The 16,359-nt window shown below is 45.3% G+C and overlaps 1 protein-coding gene across 2 annotated transcripts in view; it reads left to right on the top strand.

Annotated features, from left to right (window-relative positions):
* Positions 1-3,021: 3,021 nt before the first annotated feature.
* The window catches only part of ZNF451 (zinc finger protein 451), a 50,184-nt gene continuing 36,846 nt past the window's right edge, over positions 3,022-16,359 (top strand). For both annotated transcript variants that reach the window (XM_068411003.1, XM_068410940.1), the window contains exons 1-4: positions 3,022-3,297; positions 4,235-4,318; positions 10,750-10,833; positions 12,056-12,181. In XM_068411003.1, the coding sequence (XP_068267104.1) occupies positions 4,238-4,318; positions 10,750-10,833; positions 12,056-12,181 (291 nt within the window). In that variant the 5' untranslated portion in view covers positions 3,022-3,297; positions 4,235-4,237. The remainder of the gene's footprint in view (positions 3,298-4,234; positions 4,319-10,749; positions 10,834-12,055; positions 12,182-16,359) is intronic.

Raw genomic sequence — 16,359 nt, 5'->3', positions numbered from 1 at the left:
GAAAATAAAACTGCTCAAATCAGTGTTGTTTATACAGTCCAACAATAGTGATGAAGTTGTACAAATTTGTTAACGAGTATATTATTAGTACATATAACTAGCATCTCAGTATGTCTGTCTTCTATCATAAAGCTATTTTTTCATTCATATATGGAAGGAGGCTTAAAACTAACATTAGTAATAGTAACTGTGTTTACAAGAAAAATAAGTGCACTAAATCAATGCTGACATTAAATACCACATGATATGTTATTTCTCATAGCTGTTTATTCACAAAGCTCCCATAACATCAAAATTTAACACGCAACCCTGAATTCTTTCTCTCCAGCGTATATAGGATTTGATCAGCACACACCAGTGTTGTGCTTTGTGTGCAAGCAGCTCTTTTGTATAGAGACACAACTCAAAGGTGACATTTACACTGTTTACCCCACTCAAAGCCAATGCATTGAGTAAAGATGATTCATACCAACTTTTCCTTTGGGTGGCTCAAAGTAACTATATGATGAAACAGGAGAGCAGAAGCAGATAAATAGCAAGAATCATGGGCATGGGGGCCCAAGTGAGGTTTCCTCAATCCTGCCAGTGAGGGGAAATGAGGAGAAGGGCACTAATAGGACAAGTCAATAATTGGTTGCAGAACTGGTGTTGGTGACAAGGTTTTGAGCTGTATGACCGTGAGACCCTGCTTGCAGATCACTGTCTGCTTGAGAGAGATGAGATCCACCTCACTAAGCATGGCAAAGCTATTTTTGCCAGTAGGATGGCTGACCACATGAGGAGGGCTCTAAACTAAGAATGGAGAGAGAGAGAGAGTAGCCAGCAGCCCTGTGAGAGTAATGGACGTGGTCTAAGAGCAAAGGGCATGGAGTGATGTGACAGGAACGGAACACAAAATCAATAAGATAGGGCTTAAGCAGGGTCACCTCCAGCACTTGCATGTAAGCAAGAAAATGCCTACAAGGCACCATGATGGAGAAATCCCCCACTCCCTTTCTAGGCAGCCAATATGCTGGGGTGCCTCTCTGAAGTGCCTGTATACTAATGCACGCAGTATGGGGAATAAACATGATGAGTTTGTCCGTGTGCAGTTGCAGGGCTACGATCTTGCTGGGATGACAGAGATGTGGTGGGATGGCACCCATGACTGGACTGTTACAATGAAGGGAGACCAGCTCTTTAGGAAGGACAGGCAAGGGAAAACAAGGAGGGGAAATTGCCCTTTATGTGAAAGAGCAGTTGGAGTGCATCAAGCTCTGCCTGGGGATGGATGAGGATCCAAATGAGAGTTTATGGGGGATGATTAAAGAGAGGACAGGTAAAGGTGACATTATAGTGGGTGCCTGCTATAGGCCGCCTGACAGAAAGAGCAAGTGGATGAGGTAGACAGATAGCAGCCTCATGTTTGCAAGCCCTGGTCCTCATGGGGGACTTCAACCACCCAGATATTTGCTGGAGGGACAACACAATCCAGGAGGTTCCTGGAGTGCACTGATAATTTCCTCTTCCAAGTCATAAAGGAGCCAACAAGGATCAATGAAGAGCAGTGCTTTGCTGGACCTTATACCAACGAGGGGCTTGTTGGGAACGTGAAGCTCATAAGCAGCCTTGGCTTCAGTGACCATGAGATGGTGGAGCTCAGGATCCTGAGGGGAGGGAGGAGTGTAAAAACCAGGCTCACAACCCTGGCCTCCAGGAGAGTGAACTTTGGCCTCTTCAAAGATTTGCTTGGAAGAGTCCCATGAGATAAGGCCCTGGAGGGAAGAGGGGCCCAAGAAATCTGGTTAATATTTAAGGATCACCTCCTCTAAGCTCAAGAGCAGTTCATTCCAGCGAATAGGAAGTCAGGCAAAAATGCCAGGAGGCCTGTGTAGATGAACAAGGAGCTCCTGGTCAAACTCAAACACAAAAAAGGAAGCATACAAAGGGTGGAAGCAAGGATGGGTAACCTGTGAGGAATACAGAAACATTGTTCAAGGGTATAGGGATGAAGTTAGGAAAGCTAAAGCCCAACTGGAATTGGATCTAGCTAGGGATGTCAAAGACAAGAATGGCTTCTGTAAGTACGTAAGTGACAAAAGGAAGACTAGGAAAAATGTGGGCCCATTGCTAAATGAGATGGGTGACCTGGTGACACAGGACACATAAAAGGCTGAGTTACTGAATGCCTTCTTTGCCTCAGTCTTTACTAGCAAGACCGGCCTTCAGGAATCCCAGGTCCCAGAGATCAGGGGGAAAGGCTGGACCAAGGAAGATGTACCCTTGGTGGCAGAGGATCAGGTCAGGGGATGCTTAAGCAAACCAGTCATGCATGTCCATGGGCCCTGATGGGATGCACCCACGAGTGCTGAGGGAGATGGCAGACGTGGCAAGGCCACTTTTGATAATCTTTGATCAATGATGGTGACTAGGAGAGGTGCCCAAGGACTGGAAGAAAGCAAATGTCACCTCTGTCTTCAAGAAGGAGGACACACGTAACTACAGGCCGGTCAGCCTCACCCCGATCCCTGGGGAGGTGATGATGGGTCTGCTAATCCTGGAAACCATTTCCAGGCACTTCAGTGACAAGAAAATCATCAGGAGTCATCAGTACGGCGGTACCAAGGGGAAGCCACGCTTCACCAACTTGATAAACTCCTACGATAAAAGTGATTGGCCTGGCGGATGAGGGGAGAGCAGTGGCCATTGTCTATCCGGACGTCACTAAGGCCTTTGGTGCCGTCTCCCATAAGATCCTCACAGACAAGCTGTCGATGTCTGGGCAGGATGAGCAGCCAGTGAGGTGGCCTGAAATCCGGCTCCCTGAGAACGCACAGGGACACGGGGCACCACCCAGCCGGAGCCGCTCCCCGGCCGCGGCCGCCCCGCCGCCTCAGCGCGGCGCTGCCGGCCCCTCGCGCCCGCCTCCCGCAGCAGCTTTCCCGCCTTCCCTCCGCCAGCCCCAATGGCCGCCCCCCTCCTCCGCCCCCGGAAGCGGCGTGTGCGTTTTCCTCCCGCGAGCGGGGACTCTGTGCAACCCAACTGACGGCGGAAGAGGGGAAGCAGGAAGCTATTGAAGGAAGAAGCCCCGAAACGCCGCCGCGGGGGGGTTGCGCCATGGCGTTGTCGCGGTAGCGCCGTCACCTGCCATGGGGGAAGAAGGCGAGGGAGCGAGGCGAAGCAGGTGGCAACTACAAATCCCGGCAAGCCGTGCCGCGCTCCCGCCCCCCCCTCCCCTCCCCGCCGCCCCCGGGGTGAAGAGGAAGCGGAGGCGCGCGGGCTCCGGGCGTTGGTGTGCCCTCGGGTGCTGGCGGCGCGGTGAGCGGGGCCGGGGCCAGGGCGTTGTGAGGGGCGCGGGGCCGTCGCTGTCGCTTAGCAGCCCAAGCCCCGCGGGGCGGCCGGGCGAGGAACGGGCGCCGGGCTGAGGCCGCCGCTTCCTTACCCGCCGCCCGCCCCGAGCTGTGCGGCGGCGGGGCGGCCCGGCGGCGGTGTGTGGTGGGCCGGGGGTGTCGGTGCAGATGAAGAAACGTGAGTCAGCAAAGCCGCCCGCCGCCTCCGTGCTGCCGGGCCGGCCTCGGGCGGGCCGCGGTGCCGCGCCGCGCACGGAGACCTGCCGTTGGGCAGGGCGGCGCTTGTTTTGCAGGAAGCAGCTCAGCCTTCTGGCTCCGCTGTGCTCCTCAAGTGGCCAAAGGCATCAAAAATACCCGTAGCTGCTAATGACGCCTGAACTCGCCCCGCGTCTGTTACTAAACCGTCCCCTGTGTGTGGCTGTGTGTGTTTCAGGCGTAGTGCAGCGCCGTGAGGCTGGAGCTGCGGCCTGTCTCTGGCGAAGGTTTTCAGGCTTAAGCATGTTATTGGACTCTGGCGGTACACTATAGCTGTGGCTGCTGGAGGATTGTAAGTGTTGGGATGCTTTGTAGATTAGGCCACGTTTTGTGTATTTGAAAAAACGTAGTAACGCGATTCGAGTCAAAATTGTTACCACTTATTCTGTTCTTGCTGATAATTGCCAGTGAATGATATAGAGAGTCTTGTTAGAATCATAGCATTGTTTTGGTTGGAAAGGACCTTTAAGATCATCGAGTCCAACTGTTAACTTAGCACTACCAAGTCCACCATTAAACCGTATCCCTAAATTGTTGAGCACACAGGCTGTAAAATTTCCTATTTATAGACATAAAATGGAAAATGCTGTGTAGTTAAAGAAAATTACAAAATAAAATGATGAAGCATGTTTTGGTTTGTTTCTGTTTAGATAATGGAGTCTCGTAGCTCTGCCAACGCCCACGAGAGTAAATCACCAGCTTCTGAAAGTGAAGATGAGATTGACTTTGTTGGAGTAAGTAGATCTTGAACTGGAAACATACTGCTTGTAAATATGCTCTCCGTAGCCTGATGAAGTAGGAGGAGGTCTTTGTGTACTGTGTTGATGATCTCGATTCTGTTTCGATGGAAAGCATTACTTTTAGATTTAAATTAAAGGTTTATCTGCCCTTTCTTTGGAAAGATATAAGATTATGTCAGTTGGTCCTACAGAGAGAATATAGACTTGAGTGTATATTCTCAGCAGGTGAGTGGGCGATGAGAGTGATCGATGAGGCACGTGAGAAGTCACTGTAGATAACTTTTCTGGTAGTCATATTGCATAGCATTTTGCTTCCTGAATAGTCCCACTGAAGTTAATGGAATAAAGCACTGTTCACTCTGCAAAACAGTGTGAAAATTACTATACTTTGTTTAGAACAAGAGGAAGGAAATAAAGTCCTAGAGGCCTTAAACAGTCTTCTCAAATTGTGAAGCACTGTATAATAGCTACAGTACAACACCTAGTTTAATGCTGACATGTGGCTTGCGTGAATATAACTTTAAGACACTTAGATCTGTTGAATATCCAAGGAAAGCAGACTGTGTTCCTGCCTCAATCTGTCATCAGTGAAGTGGTGCTGGATGGCAGGGATACATTCGAGAACAGAACAATGATTTTCCTTAAGGAACAAGTAGTGCGAATAAGATGAAGTGGTTAATTGATGCCAGGACTAATAATGACTGGTTTCCTATGGATTTGTCTCATTTTTAATGCTGAACAATAGCTAGATGTTTGTTTGTTTGTTTTTCTGTTTTGTGTGGTGTTTGATTAAAGCCTAAGTTCAATGTACAGACTTTTTCTGCAGGGCTATTTAGGAGCTCAAGTATGAGGGTATGTATATTTTTGCGAAAATTATAAGGAGTTGATTATCTCTGAGACTTCTTGATCTTTTAGTTGATTTGGTCAAAGTTCATTATATACACACACAAGCATTCGTGTGTAGCATGATTGTATAAGCTTCTTTTTATTGAAACACTGTGCAAAGAATGAGGAAGCTAGTGTAGCTTTGAATGTGTAATGATTGAAGGGCTGCTAGAGCACCAGGACCTACTCCCATAGGCCCTGGCCTATTCAATAATGAGCTCTAAATTGATTTCAATTTGAGATCCAGGAAAACCAAACGTACTCCATATACTTTGCAGCTTTTCCTTTTTACGGTGTTTTGGCTGCACGTCATCACAAAAGGTACAGCCCCTTTCTGCCCTGGAAGAGTTGGAGCAACCACTTACTTTCTTGCAAATTAATGTTTGTTTTGGTTTCAAACCTGAAGAGGACTTCTGGCCCATTTTGGGAACCAATGGTATTAGAAAAGTTGATTCATCAAAAACAATTGCAGTTCTTTGAGTTCCTACAGAGGTCTTAAGGAACGGGTAAAGTTTTTTGTTTTCCTTGTAATTGTTTTCCAATAAAAATGATATCTGAAGAACACTTGGACCTGGGATATACCAAAATCAAGTGATTTGCTGAAACATGGTAGTTACGATTTAAATGTTTTGTTTCCTTTCCCCCTGAAGTGTTAAATATTAGATACACAAACTCTCTGGCTTTCAGTTGCATCAGAGCAGGAACAGAATAAAATTGTAGAGGTGTTATGAAGCATCGCTGAAGCAGGACTTTTATTTTTTGCTCCCAACCCAAGTCAGACAAGGACTTGGATTTTTTATTTGCTAGGTTACAGAAATCAAAACTTTCTAAGTGCATGTTGGTTCACAGCATTGGTCAGTTACTCTGCAGTCTCAAAGTTGGAAATGTGCTGGGACAAAGATTTAGAGCACAAATAGAGCACTTGTGTCAGATTTTAAAATTTATTTTAATGTAAGCTTGTTCCATGATAATTAGTGTGTTTACATGTGTATACACAATTATACTTGCATAATTATTTTGTCAAAGATATGTTAAGTCTGTGGTCACATATATTGAAAGCTAGTTTCCTGCTTTCTGTATGCTAGCGTGTGTATAATTATGCAAGTTTAGTTGTGATTTTAAGTAACCTGTGTATTTGGTCTGAATGCACGTAAAGCTAAGAACTGAACAAACAGACAGAAAACCTTACATGATATATCAGTGGACTAGGTGTCGTTGGCTAGGCCTGATAACGCAAAGATTGATGGAAATGAGGGAGTGGAAGAAAGTGAGACCACAGTTTAGGACTTTTTGAGAGAACTTCAGGAGGCAGTAAAAATGAGCTTCAGAGAAATCCTTGAGAAGGAACTGTCCTTGGAGATGAACATGAGGCTTCATCTTTAGCAGCCACCAGTAAAACAGACTTGATTTTATGAACTGTTACAACTGGTATTTTGCATACCATAATGAAATGATAGTTTTGTTGATTTAATGCTAATGCTTCCAACCAAAGCTATGAATAACAGCAGAGACACCACAGCTGCCTGGAGACTCAGAAGATAATTTTCTATCAACTAAAACCTAGAAATTCTGCAAACCAAAATAGCTGTGATTTAGCCATTGGTTTATTGCTCAGTGGCATGGCTGTTGGTTGGTGAGAAGAGTGGCTTTCGAAGACTGTTTAGAGAAGTAATTGAGAAGTGGGGCATGGGCGGGGTGGTTGTTTGGGTTTCTGAGGCTTTTTGAATGTGAAGGATCTGCTTATAAGATGTGAAGACTGTGAGCATATCTTAGTACTGAGCATGGATGGCTTTCTGGGTGCCAAGTTTGCCAGTATAGTCGGCTAGAGAGGCCACAGCTTTCAGCTGTTAATTGAGTGCTTGTCCGTGTTGTTTCTTCTGTAATTTCAGGCTGTTGTGTGCCAAGATAGTTTTTAGCTGGTGGTGCTCATCTTGTGGGAGATAAGAGTTGGATGAAGCTAACTGATCCTCGGCTTCTCTCTCCTACAGTGATGGAATCCTCAGGGTTGGCAGTGTCTTTGCATTATGCTACTATTTAGTTTAACCAGTTGGAAAAAATGAAGTAATTGAACTTCTCTTAACTTTCAGTTTGAGGCTCACCCTGTGCGGAGGTGAGCCAACAGAGAAAGCTAAATTCCTGCTGTTGAGAACTTTCCCTCCATGTGGTACTGGAGTATTGATTGGAAATGTTTACTAGCAATACTTGCTCTCTCTTCCTGGGAAAAGGATCTGTTTCAACTGGCGCCACTTCTCCAATCAAGATTAAAAATATAGGAAGTCCATCTGAAGCTATGGCTTGTGTGAAATTCTCAGAAGGCCTTTGTGAACGTTTAAAGGGGAGGGTAGTCCTAGACTCAGTCTGCCTCCATGAGGATGATTTCTATCCTGGGCCACTGAATAAAGAGGCTTTGAACTTCAGCTTTCATTTTCGTATCAACACCTTTTGGCACAGAGGAGCACTGCTGTTGGGATGAGCCCAGGTTGAAGTCACTGTCTCTTTAGAAGTAGTAGTTTGAGTCTTTTCTATGTAATGGCACTCAGCTGGGATGGATCTAAACCAGTGTAGTGATGTTTAATGATGGCTTTCAAGCAAGGTTTCTCATATATTGAGTTAAGCAGTTGCTGAGTGGATATACTTGGGACAGGTTTATACTGTTTTCCCCAATTCTTGTACTTTCTCAAAATAATCTTTTGTAGCCAAGTTCTTGATCGGACCCAGGATTGTAGTTCTTACACTCTTCAGTAATTTTTTAAAATCTTCATCTAAAGATTAAACTACTGACCAGTGAAACACAAACTATCAAACGTTTCATGTATGCAAAAAAAAACATTTAAATGAGTGTAATATTACTGGTGTTAAATTGAATTTACTGTTCTGGTCACTAGAACTTCCTAGGCTAGAAAGCAAGTTACTCTGGTTTTCAGCTGTCGGTTTCCTAACTTTTAATTAGTTGCTGAACCCGGGGAGTAAGTAAGCAAAAATAAGGAAAATCTCTGCCTTTGAAGAAGCTACAGCTGTTAGGATCAGAGTTGAACATTTCAAAACACATTATTGAACTGATTGGACAGTCAGGTGGTCTGAGTGTGTCTTTGAACTGGTACTTGCTAACACCTGTTGTTTAATAAAGATTTAATTTCTTGTAACATAATAGAGGTTGTCAGTTTCTACAAAAGCAAATTTGTCATGGATTTTTTTTTTAGGTTTAATTTGGAAAACCATGTTGTCTTCATTTATTTAATCACAAAAAGTTAAGCACTCTTTTGGGCTAATTTGAGGCCTGCAGCTTGATTCATATAAGCTTTTGTCATCTGTCCAAGATCTCATCCCCTTTCCTCCCCAGTGAGACAATGTTTGTGCCTGGCCAGCTGAACAGCTTTACAGCCTTGAAAGGTGGAAGAATGTAAAGAATGAGATGCAGTAAGGACAGCAGAGAGGATTGTATGCTGCTGCTCTCTATGCTACTTCTCATGAGGCAATAAATCTTCCTAGCTGCCCTGGCTGGTTGATTTTTAAGATGTTAAGGACATGGCCAAATATATGGCAGAGATGGTGGATACAGTACTACGCTTCTTCAAGAAGTCAGTCTGCTGCCTATTGTGAGTCCTTCTTCTGCCTGGAAAACTTAACTTTCTAACAAATAAAGAATACCTTTGGGCTATAGAACAGCTCTGTGGTATCTGCCAGTAATATTGCCAGACAAATGGCAAATATTTCAGTTTAGTCAAAAATATATATGAGGTAGATGGCATTGCATGTACAGACTTTTACAAAAAACCACCACCACCCCCCCTCACTACCAAAAACTTAAAACTATCTTTGGTTTTGGTTTGTTTACTTTGAGGTTAGATAATAACTTTCAGAATTTGGATGGGAAACCTTTTATGGCATGTGGAGATTTTAGTTAACTTTGCCTCTCACTGAAGATGTGTACACATGTCACCATGGGTGTGAGTTGGGGTCACCAGGAATGTTTTTGTTTGGTGTATGTAGACTTACTCATCCTGTTTCATGTTCATTTTTCTGCTTCGTTAGTTGGCATGTGATAATGTGGTAGCATGATCCAGTTTGTTTTTTTTTTTCATTAAATCAGATTATGTGGGCATAGTGCTTCTTTTTTTGCCTTTAAAAACTGAAGACACTTATTGCCGTGAGTGAGGATGGACCTCCAGACGTTATTTTGTACATCTTCTTTAAAAAAATTATCACCTATGTGCTTAGTTTGGGTTGCTGTTCTTAATTTTTCTTCTCCGTTTGCTTTTGCATGTTTGTGCCAACATTCTGCTATCTACCAGAAGCTTGTAGTAGAAATGCTAAAATTGGTATGAATGGAGAGTGAATGGGAATACACACACAGGCGTGCACACATGTGGAAGCACCAGCCAGGATGAAAAAAAGGAGGCGTGTGAAGGTGTGTAAATCAACTGGTGTTGATACTGCCTAGGCTAGCAGGCCATGGAGGTCAGAGACCATCTACAAGAGGTTTTAGAAGACACTCAGATCAGGAAAGCAAGGGACAGCATTCACACAAATTAAAACCAAGGCTTAAACCATTAAGATGATTGCAGAAGACAAAGGCAGCTAAGCCTTAGACATCCTAAGGAGGAAACAAAAAGCAATCAATAACCTTTAGTGACTCACAGAGGAGGGGCAGACAAAAGATCGGAAAAGGGGTACATGGCTGCCAGGCTAGGAAGAATAGAGAAGACCTAAGGACTTGTTGATAGCTGGGGTCCCTCGTCCTCCATGTGCTGCATGGAGTCCTGACCAGGCTTCCTGGATGCGCATCTTTGCAACTGAATGCTGTTCAGACTATTTGGACCTGTGTCTGTGTGCTTTTGAGCGTGTGGTGTGAATGGGTGAAATGTGTTTTCTTTTAAAACAAAATGACCTTCCCTTCACTGTGATTCCATATACAGAGAAGACACTTGTCACCTGTTTATGGAATATCTGCTCATAAAGGAGTGGCCTTCAGGGCTTAAAGGTGTATCAAACTGTTTCCCACTTAATGTTTGAAATGCCTAAAGAGTTTAATTTCTTTTGGAGTTGGAATTTAATTTGTGTCTTTTAAAAACAAACCCAAAGCAAATCCTGAAAAAACATTTAGCATTGCTTAGGGAAATCTAAGACTGTTCCTGTCTTGGTAACAGCCTGCTACCCTATTACCAGTGAATTAAAGGCACAAGTTGAGCATCTTTAAAAATGTAGATCTAAGTTGACTGAGAAGGTGAAGAATATGAGGTTATTAAGCAAGCCAAGACTGTTAATTTGATTTTTTGTTTTCCTAGTTGATATCTATGTGTTAAGTTGGTATTTTAATTATTTGTGAATACTTTTGTTTGTATGTTTTACCAATTTTGTGGATTAGCCTGTTAAATGGAAAAGTTGCCATGCAGGGATTTCATTACTGCACTCTCTTGAAACCTTGGTGAAACTCTCCTTCAGGTATCGCTGATGCCGACAATGTGCTGTAATACATGCAACGCTTTATCTCTGAGGAAGACGATTTAGTGTTTGTGTGTGTTTTTGACACTCTTTTTCAGGAAGGACCTTTAAGACCTGTACTTGAATGCATTGATCTTGTCAGTAGTGAGGATGAAGAACCTGACAGCAGTTCTTATGTTAACGTGAGTATGTTGTAAGGTATTTTGGGACTTCTCGGTTAATAAAATAATTAGTCTCCTGTATTTTTATCCCCATCAGTTACTCTTCACGAAAAACCTTGTTGGAGGTATTTTTAACAAGTAATAAATAAACCAACATTAAAGTGTTTTGATTTTTACCTACTGTTGAGTGGAAGGCAAGAATGCCAACACTTCATTTTTTCCAGAGCCATTTTTTGCCTTCTTGAAATGGACTTGGAAATTTTATTTTTCTTTCAGTGGTTTTAGCAAGTGTGTCGAAGGAAAATGTCACTTTACAAGTGACCTCAGAAGTCAGTGTGTCCAGTCTCTAGCCTGCAAAAATATCTGGCCTACTCCCAGGCCTTTTCCTTCTAAAATAACTTTTTAGGAGCAGTTTATGGGTTGGACGACCTTATTCTGATGACAACCTGGTCTTAACTCAGCCTCATTCTTCATAATCCCTCCTAAGAATGTATGAGTTAGAAGCAGGCTGGTCCGTTCATGTATCCGCCAAGCTTATTGTGCCTACTCTGCAGGGCCTTTGAGAGGGACAGTGACTGAGTGACTCCAGTAGAATTGGTTTTGGCAGCAGTGTCCATTTCTTGACTTCTGTTTTCCAATGTTGCAATAGAGGATGTGTGTAATAATCCTGGTTCTTGAGGAAAGGTGGGTCTTCTGTACATGCACAGGCTCACTCCACAGTGGTGGTTGCTAGAGCTAATCGTGTAGCAGGAGCAAACTACAGTGTATGGCTTATCCCTTATACTAGAAAAAGCGAATGAGCTGCCTTTCTGAAGATACTGGGCAATGTTGTCTTAGAGCAAGAGTGAGATCGGTTCTCGGTTTTTCAGGTGGGCTGCATGTTGGATTTGAAATCTTCGGGAATTTTGTTTACCTACTTACAAGAATTTACTTAATTTTTGATTTGTTGGAGACTTCTAGAACACCCAGCACAATGGTCCATGTTCCTTCTAGTGCTTTGGTGAGGCTAATGTTGATGTTGAATTGCCTTGAATATGTAGGGAGTGGGGGTTGGTTTGTTTGTTTTTTAACAGAAGTTACAGATGCTGGTAAATAGGAACAGAAAACCAGCAAGGGAGGTCATGGACCTTAGGATTGGAGTATCTGTTCTGAATTATGTCCTGATGCTTGGGCATCACTTTTCACTGTATTAGTGCCTGTTACTTAACAAGTACCAAATAAAAGTTTAACTTTTCAATTGTAGAGAAATACTAAGCATAAAGATCACATTGACTATCAGAAAGAACGAGTTGCGTCAACCTTAGATCGTCTGGCACGCCACGTTGAAGTAGAGAAACGGCAAAAAGAAGAGAAAAACAAAGCCTTTAAGGTATTGGACTTCTTTTGTTTCACTATATGTGCATACTATAGGCCTTGTAGTCATGAATGTGTTTGTTTTCACTACTCAGTAAATAAAAAGAGATTTTTGCTTCTGGGGCATCGTTTGAAACACAATACAGACTTTATCTCTTCAGTGGCTTTTAACTGATCCATTTGGTAGTCTTATTGCAGTTCATAAGGGGGAAAAAAACCTAAATTCATGCAAGGCAACGGCAAAAACTTGTTCTCTTGTTTGTATATATAGCAGAGGGACCATAGCATCAATTATTCTGGTCAAATAATTGAAAAATAACAGTTATCACAAACCACCATGCAGCAAACCTGGTTATCTACCTGCTTTTGTCTGAGATTTTTGGGAAGCCGTTTGCCGCATTAAATCTCTGTGTGAGATAATATTTTATAATGGGATAATGTTTTCTATGTGTAAGGCATAATTTTAAAGTTGAATCCTATTAATGCCGCGGAAGCATGCAGAGGTGCAGGTGTCAGGCTGCAGGGAGTGCCAGAGCTTGGCCCTGACACTCAAGGGTAATGGAGACCTCACCTGTGTGAGGTGCGAACAGGTCGATGACCTGATCTCCTTGGTGGCCCAACTCAAGGAGGAGGTGGAAAGGTTAAGGAGCATCCGAGGAAGAGGTTGGCGGGCAGTGCTGTTCCCTGCCTGTCCTGGGGAAAATGGACAGGCCTAATGCTCCCCGGGTAGTGGAGGATCCTCTTCCTCCTCCACAAGGAGCAGAAGGAGACCTAGGGGATGGGGGGGAATGGAGGCAGGTCCCTGTTCGGGGTGGCAGGCGAATCCCATCCCGACCTTCCTCCCCTCCCCATCTCCCCCTGAAAAATAGGTATGAGGTGCTGGAGCCTGAGCGTCTTCCTGAGTGTCAAGAAGACACGAATCTAGGTGAAAGACCTTCTGCGGGGCTACGTGAACAGAAGCAACCGAGTATGAGGGTTGCAACCAGCTCCAAAAAGGAGAAAAGAAAAGTAATTGTTATAGGCGACTCCCTGCTAAGGGGAACGGAGGGCCCCATATGCAGACCAGACCCGACTCACAGGGAAGTCTGCTGCCTCCCTGGGGCTCGGGTAAGGGATGTTGCCAGGAGGCTTCCTGATCTGGTGAGGCCCTCTGACTACTACCCACTATTAGTATTCCAGGTGGGTAGGGATGAGATTGAAGAGAGAAGTGCCAGGGCAATCAAAAGGGACTTCAGGGCCCTGGGGCGTTTGGTAAAGGGGGTAGGTGCGCAGGTTATATTCTCTGCAATTCCTTCGGTGTTTGGTGAAAATAGGGAAAAGACTATGAAAGTACAACAGATTAATATGTGGCTAAGAGACTGGTGCCGTAGGTGGGATTTTGGGTTTGTTGGCCACGGGGCAGCTTTCATGGCACCAGGCCTGCTTATGCTGGATGGGGAACAGCTGAAATCAGAAGGGGAAAAGGGTTATGGCCCAGAAGCTGGCAGGGCTGGTTAAAAGGTCTTTAAACTAGGTTTGATGGGGGAGGGGGATAAGACCGGGGCAGCCACAAATGAACCTAGGGGTGACAGGCCTGCGTTGGGGGCAAGACCGCTAGCCCAGCTGAAGTGTGTTTACACCAATGCACACAGTATGGGCAACAAACAGGAAGAGCTAGAAGCCACTGTAGAGCAGGAAGGTTATGATGTGGTTGCCATCACAGAAACGTGGTGGGATGACTCTCATGACTGGAGTGCTGCTATGGATGGCTATAAGCTCTTTAAGAGGGACAGGCGAAGCAGGAGAGGCGGTGGGGTAGCGCTGTATGTTAGGGAGTGCTTGGACTGTGTCGAAATTGAGGAAGATGGTGAGGATGACAAGGTTGAATGTTTATGGGTGAAGATCAGGGGGAAGGTCGGCAGGGCGGACTTTACGGTGGGAGTCTGTTATAGACCACGCAACCAGGATGAGCAGGAGGATGAGGTATTTTACAAGCGGCTGTCAGAAGCCGCCTGGTCGCCGGCCGTTGTACTCGTGGGCGACTTCAACTTGCCGGATGTCTGCTGGAAATACAACATGGCAGAGAGGAAGCAATCTAGGAGGTTCCTCGAATGTGTGGAGGGCAACTTCCTCATGCAAGTGGTAAATGAGCCCACTAGAGGAGGGGCCCTGCTTGACCTGTTGTTTGTGAACAGAGAAGGACTAGTGGGAGATGTGAGGGTCGGTGGCCGTCTTGGGAGTAGCGACCATGAAATGTTAGAGTTTTCGATAGTGGGGGAAGTAAGGAGAGGCAAGAGCAGAACCTTTGCCTTAGATTTCCGGCGGGCTGACTTTAGCCTGTTTAAGAGGCTGGTGGACCGAGTCCCTTGGGAGTCGGTCCTGAAGGGCAAAGGAGTCCAGGAAGGCTGGACATGCTTCAAAAGGGAATTGCTAAATATTCAGGAGCAGGCTGTCCCGGTGTGTAGGAAGAGAAGCCGTCGGGGAAAAAGACCGGCTTGGTTAAACAGAGAACTTAGGCTAGAACTTAAGGAAAAAAAGAGAGCCTATTTGCTCTGGTTGCTCTGGAAGAAGGGTCAGGTAACTCGGGAGGTCTAGAGGGACGTGGCCCGGTCATGTAGGGAGAAGATTAGAAGGGCCAAAGCTCAATTAGAGCTTGATTTGGCTGCTACAGTCAAAGACAACAAAAAAAGCTTTTACAAATACATCAACAGCAAAAGGAGGGTCAAGGAGAGCCTCCACCACTTGCTGAATGAGGAGGGTAGTGTAGTGTCAGGGGATGAGGAAAAGGCAGAGGTGCTCAATGCCTTCTTTGCCTCGGTCTTTAATGTTAAGACCGGTTGTCCTCAGGAGACTCGGCCCCCAGAGCCTGAAGTTAGGGACGGGGGGCTGTGTGAACCTCCCGTAATCCAGGAGGAGACGGTTAGTGACCTGCTGTGCCAGTTGGACACCCACAAGGCTATGGGCCCGGATGGGATTCACCCCAGAGTAATGAAGGAACTGGCAAATGAACTTGCCAAACCACTCTCTATTATCTACCAGCAGTCCTGGTTAACTGGAGAAGTTCCAGCTGACTGGAAATTAGCAAACATAACACCCATCTACAAGAAGGGCTGGAAGGATGATCCAGGGAACTATAGGCCTGTCAGCCTGACCTCGGTGCCAGGCAAGGTGATGGAACAGATCATCCTGAGTGCCATTACATGGCACATGCAGGACAATCGGGGCATCGGGGCCAGCCAACAGGGATTCATGAAAGGCAGGTCCTGCTCGACCAACCTGGTCTCCTTCTATGACCAAGTGACCCGCTTAGTAGATGAGGGCAGGGCTGTGGATGTAGTCTATCTAGACTTCAGTAAGGCATTCGACACTGTCTCCCACAGCATCCTCCTAGACAAACTGGCTGCTTGGGGCTTTGTTGAGAGGGCACGGAGTAAATGCACGCAGACCAATATGATCGTTAAGCAGATCTCGTTTATTTACGTATCTGAGGGTACATTTATACTATTCTATTTTTGTACACACTCTGTGTACATTTCATTTCTATTATGATTGGTTAGTATGCTTTGTTCACACGCCTCTATATTAGTTCTGATTGGCTTATGCTAAAAAGTTATATCTTGCAGGTGCAGCATTCTTTCTTATTTTTCAACTTCCCCATATCTTATTTTTCTCATAGCCAAGGTCCTCAACTTCCCCCATATCTTGTTGGTCTCACAGCTAAGGCCCTTGTTCTGTATTATGATTGGCTAGTTCATCACCACCCCATTACCACCCCCTGGACATGCCTGGACATAGCTCGTTCAGTACCTCGTTCCCACCATTGTCCCGTGGGAACCCCACAGGGCTTGGATGGGTGGACTCTTCAATGGGTTAAAAACTGTCTGGATGGCCAAGCCCAGAGAGTGGTGGTGAATGGGGCAAAGTCCAACTGGCGGCCGGACACTAGCGGTGTTCCCCAGGGCTCAGTTCTGGGGCCGGTGCTGTTCAATATCTTTATCGATGATCTAGACGTAGGGATTGAGTGCACCCTCAGCAAATTTGCAGATGACACCAAGCTGGGTGGCAGTGTCGATCTGCTGGAGGGTAGGAAGGCCCTACAGAGGGATCTGGACAGGTTAGATAGATGGGCCGAGACCAACGGCATGAGGTTCAACAGGAACAAGTGCCGGGTCTTACACTTCAGCCACAACAACCCCATGCAGCGCTACAGTCTGG

Source organism: Nyctibius grandis, chromosome 1 (genome assembly GCF_013368605.1).
Source record: "Nyctibius grandis isolate bNycGra1 chromosome 1, bNycGra1.pri, whole genome shotgun sequence".
Taxonomy (NCBI): Eukaryota; Metazoa; Chordata; class Aves; order Nyctibiiformes; family Nyctibiidae; genus Nyctibius; species Nyctibius grandis.
The sequence above is the reverse complement of the archived record's forward strand: the minus strand, read 5'-3'. Positions and strand labels throughout refer to the sequence as shown.